Below are 14,552 nucleotides of genomic sequence, written 5' to 3'. Positions count from 1 at the left end.
TTTTTTAAATGCAGCCCATTTTCCTTAAAAGAAACGAGATGCATTTTAGTTTTCAGTTTCATTTTCTTAAGGGCAGGCAGTGTCTGCTCTTAAAAATATTTTCCCATATACTCACAAAGAGGAAGGGGACCCCTTCCCATTTGCGAGTGCTGGGAGTATTTTGCGGACGCAAATGCAGATGCAAAACATCAGTACATAGCATGTTGATTCGCTATTAGGAAGGGACACCCCTTCCTAATATCGAAAGTTGCAAATGCTATTTTGCAAGTCAGTGACTCGCAAAATAGCATTTGTTCATGCTAATTCCCTTTTTTGCTGCCGCAAATGGGAGGATATCTCGTTTGCGGCCGCAAAAACAGGTCGTACATCTGGCCCAAAGTACTTGGTGACATCAAAGCCATATTGCCTCTTTATGCTACTAAACTTCCATTTACAGGTAGAAATTGCCTGATGATGTCCCTCTGCAAACAAAAGCAATAAAAACAAGTTGATGGATGGAATGTTCGAATTAATCTGAGCCACTGGCAATCGCTTGGGCCGCATCCCAATCTATCATTTTTTGTTCACCATGCGACCTTAGTTTGGACCGAGCAATATGCAAATCAGCCTTGATTCCGTTCCTTATGGGAACAGTCCAGCCCAAACTGCCGGTCTACCTCCTCCCTGAAACAGAACACAAGCAACCTGGGACCAGTTTGGCCCTCCTTATGGGCTTTTCAGCTGGGCATAGCTTGTTTCCAGTGGCACAGTAAGCCTGAGACCCACATTTGGGCATCCCCGGCACATTTAGGTTGTCAAATGCAAAAACAACAAGGTGATAGATGGAAAATTTGAATTAATCTCAGCCAGTGGCAATCACTTGGGGCTGCACACCAATCCATCATTTTCCCCACAATGCCACCTAGGTTTAAATCCAGCCATATGCAAATCAGTCTTGATCCTGCTCCTTATGGTAACAGTCCAGCCCGAACTGCCAGACCACATCCTCCCTGAACCAGAACACAAGCAACCCAAGACCAGTTTTACCCTTCTTACGGGCTCTTCATCCAGGTATTGCTTGGTTCCAGTGGCAAAGTGAGCCTGGGACTCATGTCTGGGCATTCCTGGTACACTTAGGGCATCAAATGCCAAAACAATAAGGTGACAGTTGGAATGCTTGAATAATTCTCAGCCACTGGCAATCGCTTGGGCCGCATCCCAATCTATCGTTTTTCGCCCACCATGCCACCTCAATTTGGAACCAGCCATATACAAATCAGTCTTGACTCTCATCCCTATGGAATCCATCGAGCCCGTACTGCTAGGCCACGTCCTCCCTGAACTGGAAGCAAACAGAAACATCTCTGATCCCTCCAACATTTCCACATTCATTCCTGTTTCCATAAGGACCCATTTACTAACCGCTCTATTCCAACTTTATAAAGTCCCCTCCCTGATTCCTTCCATGAACTCCTACTCATATTCTGCCTTACCTACCCACCTTCCTCGACCTGCACACTTAACTAATGGATCCCACAACCCACACCCACTATGCCTCATTAACTGCTACTTACTTCTCTGTTTTATACCCTTGTCATGTTAATACATCCTCATCATTCACTCCTCAGTGGCCTCACACATTTCTTTTTTGACTTTTTACTTAGTCTACATCTTCTGCTACCTATCTGTCCTATGACTCGCTCAAACCCATTCCTCTTTTAGCTAGCACATCTCATTCCATATATCCATACCCTGTCCATAGATGTAGATCTGTTCCATCCCTGCCAATAAATATTTCCAGTATATCTCTGCCAACTTGCTGTCACTTACGTATGCCACAGCCAATGAAACATGACACATAAGAAAGAGATACTCCACCTCTCCTTGTTAAATGTATGTGTATCTCCTTACCCGTATCCTCTCCTTCTCCTCCCTCCTCCTGCCTCCCTCCTCGACCTATCCCCTTACCTCTTTTTCAACTGTGTTTTCAGAGGTTTGAAACCCATCAACCAGTATCCTTACAATTTCCTCTCATGCTACTCCAAACGCTAAAAAATCACTGCTAAGCATTCTGAAGTCTAGCAGTGAGCTTAGAATCTCTGTCCAACATTTTCATTACATTACATTATTAGGGGAGTACACATCCCCCATGACACATGAGGCTATCTGTCCAGGCTACCAAATACTGATCAGGAACTATAAAACACAAGTTTTCAATTCTACTCATTATTAGAATGTGAATTCTGACTCATGTGGTAATCACCTCCTGCAACTTTCTATAACTCATTGCTGCCAATCTCTATAATTCCACTTAAAAATCCTGCCTTCTGAGACACCTCCCTTTGACTCCATCACTGAATCATGAATTCTATGCAACTAATAGAGTGACTACCATCTCATCCACTTCCATCTCTACTTTACCTGTACTCCAATCACATCAATCTCCTCAGACCCACAATATCAACTGAATTCTGACTTTGATGTGAAGACATTGAAAATAAAGTATAATCCTTTAAGTACAATGCTGCAAAAGCAAGCAACTTTAACAATAGGCTCAATTTCCAGTGTTACACCTGAATACACAAAGCTGATATTATGATGGTGGAAAGACTTAATTGCATCTACTGCATCTGAAAAGCATCATGCAAATCAAAGGATTTACTCAGAATCTTTATTGAAGTTTTCAACCAATAATGCGCCTTCTCGGGTATCATACACTCAAAATAACTTAGAAATACATTAGGAGACCACTTAATCTTTAGAACCAAGAACCTGGAGGGCTACCTTGTGAATAAATCCCATTGTGAAGTGGCAACTTTTGATAAACTTTGTCCCAGTCCTGAGGCGGAAGCCGGGAGCTGGAGGTACTCGTTTCTAATTTTTAAAATTGTGGTAAAATCGTAATTTCTTCTGTTGTGTGGTGTCACTTTAACTCTGTTTTTAAAACCAACGCACACCCCAGCACTCTAACCACCTTCAGCGCGCAGCTGATCCTGATAGCTGCAGCGCCTCACCTCGCTCATTCACAGCGGCCGCCATCAGTCCAGGCGTGCACGCTGACTCCGCCCCCTTTTTAGGCCACGCCCCCTTCTCCCCTCGTGATATGTGCATACACAGGACGCGCAGCGGACGAGCGCAGCGGGAGCGCCGTTTGCGCGCCGAAGGCGCGCCTAAGGCAAGCCCGTCTGCGCCCGTCTGCGCACGGCCGGGCCTAGGGCCAGTACCCCTGCTGGATAAAGCCGCCCCGAAGGTTAGCTACTCACGTCGGGACCTTCTAAGTCTCAGACCCCCTATTGCCTCCTCCTGTGAGTATGTTCACGATCTAAATGGACCATTCATCAGCTGTACTTACTGCCACCCAGTCCAGCTCAAACTCCCTACTCGACCCCACAAGCCCTCAGCCCTTAAACTCGCCTCGCTGAATTGTCGCTCTCTCCCCAAACACGCGATGCTGATTAACCACCTCATAGAAGACCATGACATAGACGTCCTTTTCCTGACGGAAACGTGGCTCTCTCCACACTCGGAGTCAGATATGGTCCTAGCAACCCCACCGGGCTTCCTCATCCAGTCCCTACCTCGTCCCTCAGGTAAGGGTGGTGGTGTTGCCATTATACACCGGGATCATCTCCTCTGCAAATCTAAGGACGCGCAGATTCCTGACTCTGAAAGTCTGCAGTTTACAATTAAGTTAGACCCGACTAACTCACTCACAGGGATCCTAGTGTACCGCCCCCCCGGTCATCCAGGTCCTTTTGCTAGTTCTCTCCTGGACACAGTAGCTACACAGGCCCACTCTATCACTAATTTCATGATATTAGGAGATTTGAATATTCATTTCGATGACCCTTTAGATTCTGCGGCTGTCGACCTGATCACCGATCTGGCGGCCCTCGACATCCGCCTCCTAAACTCGGGAGCTACCCACAATAAAGGTCACTTGCTCGACCCTGTGTTCACGAGCACCCTTACTATGCAAGTTAGTGAGTCCCTTCCCCTCCCCTGGACGGACCACTTTTTAGTCTCCTTCCAACTACCAGGAACCTTTAGGAAACCTCAAAAACCGCCCACTTACATCAGGGACAGGGCCTGGTCCAAGCTCCCCACCGAAGAATGGGCCAGGACCCTAAAGTCAACCACCCCTGCTTATGCAGAAGACCCGGCTGTCGCCGATAGTAAATATAGAGAGTGGATTACTACCTCCCTGGATTCCGTACTCCCATTTAGAATTCGGGAGGACAAAAATGGGAATCCAGGTTCCGCCCCGTGGTATACCCCGGAACTTCGATTACTACGCAAAAATTGTAAGAGAGCCGAACGACTTTGGAAGAAAGACTGGCAGCACGCCAGCAAGGAAGCCTACCAAAACTCAGTTAGATTATACAAAACTGCTATTAGGCGCTCCAAAGCTTCCCACTACGATACTCGGATAAAAGAATCCACTAACTCAACCAGGGAATCCTTCCTTATAGTAAAAGAGCTTCTGAAAGTACCAACCACTCCTTCCTCCAATATCCCCCCTGTGGACCGAAGCAACGAATTAGCCACCTATTTTAATGACAAAATTACCCGCATCTTAGCATCCCTTCCCCCTCCCTGTCCCTCTAGCCACATGGACAATGATTCACCTCCCAACCAGTCTGGAAGCAGCTCACGCCCCCAACTTGCGACATTTAGGCCAGTAACCTGCAACGAGGTAGAAGTAACCATGACCAAAATGAAAAGCGGATCACCTTTTGACCCTGCACCTATTAGATTCCTCAAAACTATAGCCCCCGTCATCACTCCCACGATCACGGAGCTTATTAACAGCTCACTTGCCCAGGGATCTGTTCCCGCTAGCTGGAAGAGTGCAGTGGTGAAGGCACTACTTAAAAAACCCCAGCTAGACCCAGCAGATATGGCAAACTACCGGCCAATCTCACTCCTCCCTGGCATTAGCAAGGTAGCCGAGAAATTGGTTAACGGACAACTGTCTCAGTTCCTCGAGGCAAATAACATCTTACGGCAATCCCAAACTGGGTTCTGCCCGGGCCACGGCACAGACACTGCCCTTCTTGCCGTCATCGAGGAAGCAAGGCGCATTCTAGATTCAGGAGGGTCAGTGGCAGTGATCCTCCTGGATCTTAGTGCAGCCTTCGACACAGTCAACCATCGTGTCCTTCTCCATCGGCTGGCGGCAGCAGGGCTCACCGGGACGGCACTCAGATGGATAGAGTCCTTCCTTGCTGGGCGCACGTTCCAGGTATGGGACGGCAATCATCGCTCGTCCACCCTCCCCCTCATGAGCGGGGTCCCCCAGGGATCATCCCTGAGCCCGACGCTTTTTAATGCTTACATGGCCCCCCTTGAAGACGTGGTGATACCATTCGGTATAAAAATAGTGAGCTACGCTGATGACACACAGCTGGTCGTCTCCCTATCCTAACTAGACGACCACCCAGACAACCTGGCAAACTGCCTTACGGAAATACACGGTTGGATGTGTGATTCATCACTAAAACTAAACGGGTCAAAGACCGAAGTGATGCTCATGGGAAAGCAATGGGTGACCATCCCCCCAGCGGTATGGCCAGACGTGTTCGGGGAAATTCCTACCCCAAAACAGGAAATTAAGACCCTAGGAGTATGGTTAGAACCCGAGCTCTCAATGAAAACGCAAGCGGCCAAAACTGCAGGAACCTGCTTTGGGCTTATGCGCACCACCCGCAGGATTCTCCCCCTTCTCCCCCCCGCATCCAGGAAACTACTAGTCCAAGGGCTCATACTGTCACGTTTGGACTATAGTAACATGGTCTACCTGGGAGCACCTGAGGCCACCCTGGCAAAACTGCAACGAACTCAGAATGCAGCAGCCCGACTACTCATGAACCTTCCCTCCAGAGTGTCAGCGAAACCTGCTATAAAGGCCCTGCACTGGCTCCCTGTGCGCCAAAGGGTGGATTTTAAATCCATGTGCACGGCATATAAACTAATCAATGGAGGTGGCCCTTCGATCCTCAGCGACCTGGTTACTCCTTATAAAGCACCCAGATCCCTGCGGTCCGATAGAGAGCACCTAGCCAACATCCCCAAATTTAAAAAGACACGCACTGGAGGTCGACGCTTCTCAGTAAAAGCTTCCACTGGATGGAATTCCCTCCCACGTACCCTTAGACTGGAACCCAATTATTTGATTTTCAGAAAAAAATTTAAAACTTTTTTATTCCCTAAATAACGTCATTCCTCTCCTTTCCTCCCCTCATCTGGATAACAAATTTTCTTATAGCGCGGGGATGCCCTTGGGTCACCAGGCGCTTTATAAATCGCTAAATAATAAATAAATAACTTTTCCCTCTCCTCCTAATCTGCTTTCCCAGCAAGAGACCTGATCAACTACTCCCTCATGACAGACAAGATCCCCAGTGTTATCAAAATGTCCCACGTCAAACCCATCCAGCATAAACCAGACCTTGAACCACCAGTCTTGGTCAGTTTGTCAAATGAACTCTTCATTTATAAAGTCATCAGTAGATCAGTGTTTGTTTAGATATCTGCCTTTTTAAATGCAGCAGCATTCTCTATGACAATCAAGCAGAGTTCTAACCAGAAAAATGTACCAATGCTGTGTTTATCACCAGATGTGATGACCTAAAGGCGATTCTTGACAAATAGAATCCTGCTACTGGATGTCTCTTCTTCCTTCTACTTTGTGCACCTACCCATCCTACATGAGAGACTGAGCAATATATGAATTCAAGCTACCTTCCTGTTTTTCATTTCTTACTAGCTTGATAAAAAATCCTACATTATCTAAATTACTTCATTCTTTTTGGCACTTCTTATCTCTTTTGTTATCATACCTAAGGCTTCCACAATTAATCACACATCTAATACCATAACAAATCCTACAACCTTATCTGCAGCAGTTATCTTGATGACACTGAGATTATCTTAATTGTCGGAAAATTATTAAAACTGCACTCCTACTCCCATGGCCATTGCCTATAACCACCTCATGCTTAACTCGTCAAAAAACTAAGATTTTCACATGTGAAATGTGGACAACGTATCTGTTCTATCGTCTGGCATCTGGCATCCTCCCTTGACAAAATGACTATGCTTTCATTGATTACCAACTTCAAGCTCTCCCTCTTCCTGCTACACCTAGATCACATCAAAAACTCTATATTGGTTCCCCTTACTGTGGCCCATCCCTCTGCACTCCACAGTCGACAGCAAAAGCAAAGGAAAAACAGGGATCCCAAAAAACATATATTCCAATTCATGTATGGCCACATTACTCATTCCCTTCAAGCTGACCACCTGTGCCCAGATGTGGCTTATTCAAGACACTCTCCACCACCCACTGGGAAATACATGGCACTGCACCATTCTTGCTTCCACTCTAGCTTACAACTACAGCCATAATCAGGCACTGCAAACTAGCAGGATTCCACTCCAGACCATCACTTCAGCCAGCCATTTTACATTACTAGCATGTCAATCTTTATATAGCTATGGATCTTGCTGCTGGCAAAAGCATAGATTCTCCACAACCAAGTTGAATGGATAAAAACCTGGCTCTTCCTAAGCCCAAGACTAGCACATACATAGTTCAGAGAAGATGTAGTGTAGCTCTATTTATCTTGCTCCTTTTTTCATCACCACATGTTTACTGCAATACAATTGGAGCATACTCCCAAACCTCTTAGCATCCCACACAGGCTCCAATATAAACCCACCCACTACGCTGTAGGCACAAAAAATGTGCTAACATCTTACTTGACCACCCATATGAGCTTTCAGACTCAACAGGAGCACCAAGCATTGCAATAAAATACAATACAACAGCCTACTACAATTCAGTATTTTACAATAGACACTAGTACCCAACTGTAAATCATGCAAGGGCATTATTTTAACATAAAGGATGCAGGTGGAGGGAGAAGGTTTAGGATGCATTTTAGGAGAGAATTGCCTTGAGCTCATTGAAGAAAGTAGTAAGGTAAGAACACACACCTCATTTCTTCATGGAAGATAGAGTTCCAGATATTTGGTGGCGTGTCTGAAAATATATTGGTTTGGGCTTTGCTGCCTTTCAAAGTTGGGGAGTCTTCAGGTAGAGGCAGTCTATGTGTGAACATCTTAATGCCAACCATTTCTTTCAAAGGATGTTGGTCAAGGCTTTATAGGTCAATCACAGCAGCTTGATATCGAGTCAATGCAGCATGATTAGATCTACAGTAGTGTAATCAAAATGGAGAAATAGCATGTGCCTAATATTTGAGGTACAACTGCATGCTGTACATGCCCCACTGCATTACCCATCATCTGTAGGAATCTATTATCTTTATTCTTAGGCCTCCCCAGCAGGCTTGCCTGTAAAATAAAACAATCTAATTTACCTGTTGAGCCATGCTATACCTCACCCACGAAATACATACTTCCTTCAATTAATGCAGACATCATAAATAAAAGCTTCTCCTTGAAACAGATTAATTCCCAGCCTCTTAAACATGCCATTAAAATGCCCCTTTTAAAAACCATCAGCATGCCCTGATATCCTCTTTGGGATTGATTAATATAAATTGTCTATTTTCCCTTTAAAGTGAAGCTAACATCACATATCTGTACCACAAGTATGAACGTATGAAAGAGAATGTTTTGCATGAACAGAGTCATGGCAGATGTTATGGTAATGTTTAACTCCCTTTCAATGGGCACCTAAACTAGCCACCAAGAAGATTTGACAATTTCAATTTTTCATAACCCTCTTTAAAAGCTCAACCTATCTATCAGGGTCAATCGCCGTGCCAGTCTCTGCCTTGGTATGGTCTTTTAAAACGTTTTTTTTTTCCTTCAGATTACAGGCTGCTATCAGTGACTCATAAGACTCAGATCTAATATCACGCTTTCTTGATTCTAATGCTGACCTGTATGATAAACGGCACAACCTATCAAGTTCAGCATCTCATGGGACCATTTTGATAGATGTTAGTAGAGCAGCCTGTGTTTTAGAGCAGTTGGAGTCAAACCATCTAGATGGTTCCTGCAGACGGTTCGCAACCTGAATGGTAAGCACCTCCCCAATTGAGGTACACAGGGAATCAAAGTATAATATAATTTCAGTGGGTTCCCCATCAACATCCCGCCTCCCTATTAATTTTCACAATACCGTTAAGCAGCTTTAATTTAGCAATCCTATCCCATGTCTGTAAAACATCTTAGTTTTTAGTGGCGACAAAAGGGACAGATACCTTGCAGCAGTCCAAAAGGCATGTGTAACCTGAAAGGAAAGTGACAAGTAGATTATGGTCACTGAACACATTTTCTTGGACATCATTCTCTATAAGAAGTCCTAATCAAGCATTGGCATAGCCAATAGATCTCGCCTTTGGGACCTTATAAGTGTTTAGTTATGCAGCACAATATCCTTGGTGCAACAACATTAAGCGTTGCATGACTAAACACTTATAAGGTCCCAACGGCGAGACCTATTGGCTATGCCAATGCTTGTTTTTTTGAAGGGATGGAAAAGTTGCTGACAAGCGGGCCTGGTAACCTAGAGCTGACAGTGGATAACACATACTTTTGGAATTTTCGGCAACTTGGCTCATGTGAAACAAATACTGCTAACCTCCATCTTGTTTGTGTGTTTTTAATCAATGAGTGCCTATTTAAGACTGCAGGTTTTCATGGAGGCATCAGCAGTGTGTAGCGACATCTTCGATTGTCGAATATTTTAAAGCACCATAGCAAAAAGTGACTAATGCATTGTACTGAAACCTTCAGATAGGAATTATTCACTAGTGTCTTTTTTCCGTTCAGTTACTCATGTGACAATGTTAAAAACGAATGCGGCAATAAAATCTATGGAAGCGTTCTTTTTTCTCATGAATCTGTGCGCAAATGTGTGAAATAACAAAATAACGTCGCAGAGATGGCAGCGTGGAGGAGGGGCCCAAGGCGCGCAATTGTTCATACTGTCCAATCACAAGAGAACACATCGATCTTACATAATTAAATATACAAGACTTCAAAGCAAATAAAATTAAACCCGGGAGAAAAGATTCTCACATTTAAACCTCTTTTCAATGTGCCCAGGTGGGACATAAAGTCATGCCACCCAGCCCATGCGTGCACTTTAAAAGAATTACGTGTCCTTGTTATTGAGACCTCTCCAGAAAGCATGCAACCTTTTTATTTCATGCTCTTTTATTCCTTCCTCGTGACTGCTCAATTAAACAAGAAAGCGGGCGGCTCACTCATGCGAGAGAGCACACAAGCAGAGAGCACACTCGCTGCAGATGCAAACCTCCTACTACTGAGGGGTTTCAAGGGAACCCAAGCTTGATGCAAAGCTGACAACTACATATGAACTTTAGAGTAGATCTTTTCCCCTATGTTATCCTATACAAAGAGTGAAAGAGACAACCTCGGTTCCATGAAAGTCACAGGAACGTGTGGCAAAACACAATCTACTGTAAAACAGAATATCGTTTCTGCTGAAGAAAAGAAGATGGCTATCTACAATGTTGTATATATTTTATAGAAATAATCCATTGAGCAGGTATTAAAGTACGCAGTTCCCGAACAGCAAAGGCGCAAACCAAAAGTACACTTTCTTCTCTATTAGACAGAGCACATGTACTAACAAGCGCGTTCCTCGCGCTAAAAGGAGGCAGCAGGGGGAGGGGCGAGTGCGTTTCACCTGCGAGAGCAAGCAGCGCCAGGAGCGATAATTACTTCCATATGGCGCTGGGGGCTCCCGCAAGTAAATCGCCACACGTGCACGCGTTGCCATTAAAGGCAATGGAAGGCGTGCACGTTTTAGGCTGAAAAGCCGTAGCGACAGCAAAAGGTCTTTTTGCCTATGCAGCACATGCGCGTGCTGCGTAGGCGAGACCTGAACATTATCTGTAAAGAAAATTAAATCAATAATACTGAGACAATCTCTGCACGTGTAAGTTGGCTATAAAACAGGGGAGTCAACAAATGAATCAAAAGTAAAATACAGTTGGTACTGAGCTATGAGTTCGTTTAGAAGTTCCCCATGGGGGTTGTGAGTAAAGAGCATTAATGGTTGACGATGGATTTCGCTTGGGCCCCAAGATGCTGTTGCAGCACGGTTACAGCAACGAATATTAAAATCACCCATCCATAAAATAGAGAAACATAACCCAGAGTGTGTGGAGAAACCCTCTAGCCCACTGCTCACAGCATTGATAATGGCACAATTGTTAATATCAAACCAACTATATGATAATGAGCAAGAAATTCTTGGAGCAATATTCCAACCAAAAGAATTACAAGAGCTTAAGTCCACTCTGGTGACACAGCTGGGGAATGCAGTGGATATCAAAGTAAATAAACCACCCTTAGCCTTACTAAAAAGCACTGGGGTTACTGGTGTAAAGTAGGAGATGCAGACTTCTATATGGCACGTTTGGCCATCCAGGTATCTTGCACTTCAATAATATCATAACTGTGAATAAGATCTAACCAATGGGAGTTACTCATTTTGGAACACAAGCCAGCCACATTCCATGATCCAGTTTTCCCTGAAAGCTTTGGTACTAAAGCCTCACCAATGCCTGGAGTGGTACAACAATATCCAGAAGGAATAGGGTCACATGAATCAATGTTACCATCAGTATGACTATTTAAGGTATCACAGGGACTAACCATGGGAGGGGCAGAGCGATTTGTCATTTCTCAGTCCAAAAGAGAACACTGAGTAAGTGCAGAATATCTATTGTGAAGTGGGAGATTGAGTAGTAAAGTAGCAGCTCAGGCTGACTGCCCTTGGGCCCTAGAGACCTAAGAATTTGGTCTATAGAAGAACCCCCATAAGCATTCGTAAGAGTGAATGTAAAATACTACTCCAAAGTATACCCCCCACTTTAATACTGACCAAAAATGCTCATGAATTACCTGCAGGGGTGAAATATACAATTTACATTAAGCCCCTTTGCATGATCCACAAATCTGTTTCTATTATTCACACATCAACACTTAATTCACCTCTACATTATTAGTATGAGAGGGCTCTGCCATCGTCACACGACCTCTTGAAAATAACTCAAGTTCAAAAAGCCTGTCTTTGAGCATGTGCCTCCATAAATCTCATCCCTTGTCTCTGGAAGGAAACCCTTCCTTTCAATCTTCATGCTATTACTGTACTGCCCATCTTCCATAAAGCTGTTGTGAACTGGACTTTTGGGCAGTTTTTCACTCTGGCGCTTCTGCTTTATTTTTACCCTCATGCCATAAAACCGTTACAGGTGTATGTGCTGAATGAGTACCCTTTAAGGCATCAGTTTAGCATTTATATCTACCAGATCTAAAGTCGTAAATATCAGCTGTTACTATTTAATTGTACCTAATTTGTGAACATCGGAACGATTTAAGACTTAGGCCATCTCACTGGACAGTCATACTTGTAACCTGCAGGTCACATTGGGCCCGATTCACAGAACTAACTTAAGACAAAATCCTAAACTTACTACCATTTTGGTATTCACAGAAGGCACTTACTTATTTAGGTATTCACAGAAGGCAATTACTCATTTCGGTATTCACAGAAGTTAGGAGTCCTAACTTTAGGACTCTTAAATGCCTTCTGTGAATACCGAAAGTCTTAAAGTTAGGATTTTTCTCAATTTAGTAGTAGTAAAGTTAGGACTCCTAACTTTAGGACTCCTAAATGCCTTCTGTGAATGCCGAAAGTCTTAAAATTAGGATTTTTCTCAATTTAGTAGTAGTAAAGTTAGGACTCCTAACTTTTGGACTCCTAAATGCCTTCTGTGAATACCGAAAGTCTTTAAATTAGGGTTTTTGTCAGTTTAGTAGTAGTAAAGTTAGGACTCCTCACTTTAGAGCTCCTAAATGCCTGCTGTGAATATCGAAAGTCTTAAAATTAGGATTTTTCTCAATTTAGTAGTAGTAAAGTTGGGACTCCTAACTTTCGGACTCCTAAATGCCTTCAGTGAATACCGAAAGTCTTAAAATTAGGATTTTTCTCAACTTTACTACTACTAAACTGAGGAAATTCCTAATTTTAAGACTTTCGGTATTCACAGAAGGCATTTAGGAGTCCTAAAGTTAGGAGTCCTAACTTCTGTGAATACCGAAATGAGTAAGTGTCTTCTCTGAATACCAAAATGAGTAAGTGTCTTCTCTGAATACCAAAATGAGTAAGTGCCTTCTGTGAATACGAAAATGGTAGTAAGTTTAGGATTTTGTCTTAAGTTAGTTCTGTGAATCGGGCCCTGAATATGTAAGTGACCAGTGTTTAGCGCCTTGAGCCATGGTGAAGGCATGTGGTGAGAAATGTTACCCTTACTGAAACATGTTTACCTCTGTCTGTTCATGGAACAGCGGACTTGTTTCTCACAATGGCGCCTCCTATTGTAGATTTCAAAATACACTTTAGGCATGGGTAATTTCTCCTTTGATGCAGTGGGAAACGATCTGGCGATTGGAATTCAGAGTTTTGCTCAGAGGTTCTCTAAGATTTGGTATAGGCAGCACATTTTGGCTTGTCTTGTTTGAGATTTACACAAATTGCACTTCCCTTGAGCTCGCTATTCCTTTCTTCATGGGGGCACGTGTTCACCATTCTGGTTTGTGTGACTAGATCTTAAGTATGCTCTGTAAGCTAATCCACAAAGAGTATTTTTTTAATAGTGCCTTAAAAATCATTGACAAACGTTTTTATTGGGTTACCACTAAGACCAGGTAACCAGTAAAGGTATCATATACGCCCAATGGGCAATGGATGGATGAGACCAATCATAAGGGGCTGTGAAACGGAAGGCAATGGTTAGGAAAAACGTGCAATGGTCTCTGAGAATTGTGTGGCATAAGTGATAGAGTCCTAGTTTTGTAGCATCGACCTTCAGTAGTACGTAGCACTTACCTACATACCTGCCCCCGACAAAACCGTTCAAGTAAACATGCCTGTAGGCTTTTTGCTTTGTTTCCTCGTGTTAATTGTGTCTTCTTGAAGACTGGTTGATTGTTACAGAGCGGTAGTTTGCCTTTCTTCTTTCTCTTACGCACCAGTGCACAGGAAGAACTGTGTGAATTAATTCACATGCTGTTTATTTTCGTCTCCACTTTGCTAGGTGAGAGAGGAAGAACCGGACTTGCATTTGATGGCACACCCGGTCTCGTGGGCCCACGTGGACACATGGGTCAGCCTGGGCTGCAGGGTTACACCGGTGGAAGGGGATCACCTGGTAACTGCATAACGACTGGATGTAGTGATCTTCAGAGTAACAATATTCCCCAAACAGAAGACGGTGATTTCTTGTGAGCTATGCCACCAACTAGCCTGTAAATAAACGTATTTTAAGTGACATTTTTTCTGTCTCTTTTTTGTTCATTTAAACACTTTTGTTTGTCTAGTGATTCGTGAGTTTATTTACTGATTCATGAAAATGCAACCACCTGTTCAACAATGGAGCCCGTATAGCGATAACTGAATTATTAGCATGGAATCATAGCCTGTTTTCATTCAACATCTCGAGTTACTTAATAATATTTGTTTAGTTCTAAAAACCTTTTTTTTTACTAGAAGGGTATGT

The 14,552-nt window shown here is 43.7% G+C and overlaps 1 protein-coding gene across 1 annotated transcript in view; it reads left to right on the top strand.

The window, feature by feature from the left end:
• Positions 1-14,326, top strand: part of COL21A1 (collagen type XXI alpha 1 chain) — a 388,231-nt gene extending 373,905 nt beyond the window's left edge. Inside the window, exon 27 of the mRNA XM_078646805.1 lies at positions 14,091-14,326. Coding sequence (XP_078502931.1) covers positions 14,091-14,281 — 191 coding nt within the window. The 3' untranslated portion in view covers positions 14,282-14,326. The remainder of the gene's footprint in view (positions 1-14,090) is intronic.
• Positions 14,327-14,552: the final 226 nt, after the last annotated feature.

The sequence above is a fragment of the Lissotriton helveticus genome, chromosome 6 (assembly GCF_964261635.1).
Source record: "Lissotriton helveticus chromosome 6, aLisHel1.1, whole genome shotgun sequence".
NCBI classification, from domain to species: Eukaryota; Metazoa; Chordata; class Amphibia; order Caudata; family Salamandridae; genus Lissotriton; species Lissotriton helveticus.
Note: the sequence above shows the minus strand (reverse complement) of the source record. Positions and strands in the feature narration are given on the sequence as shown.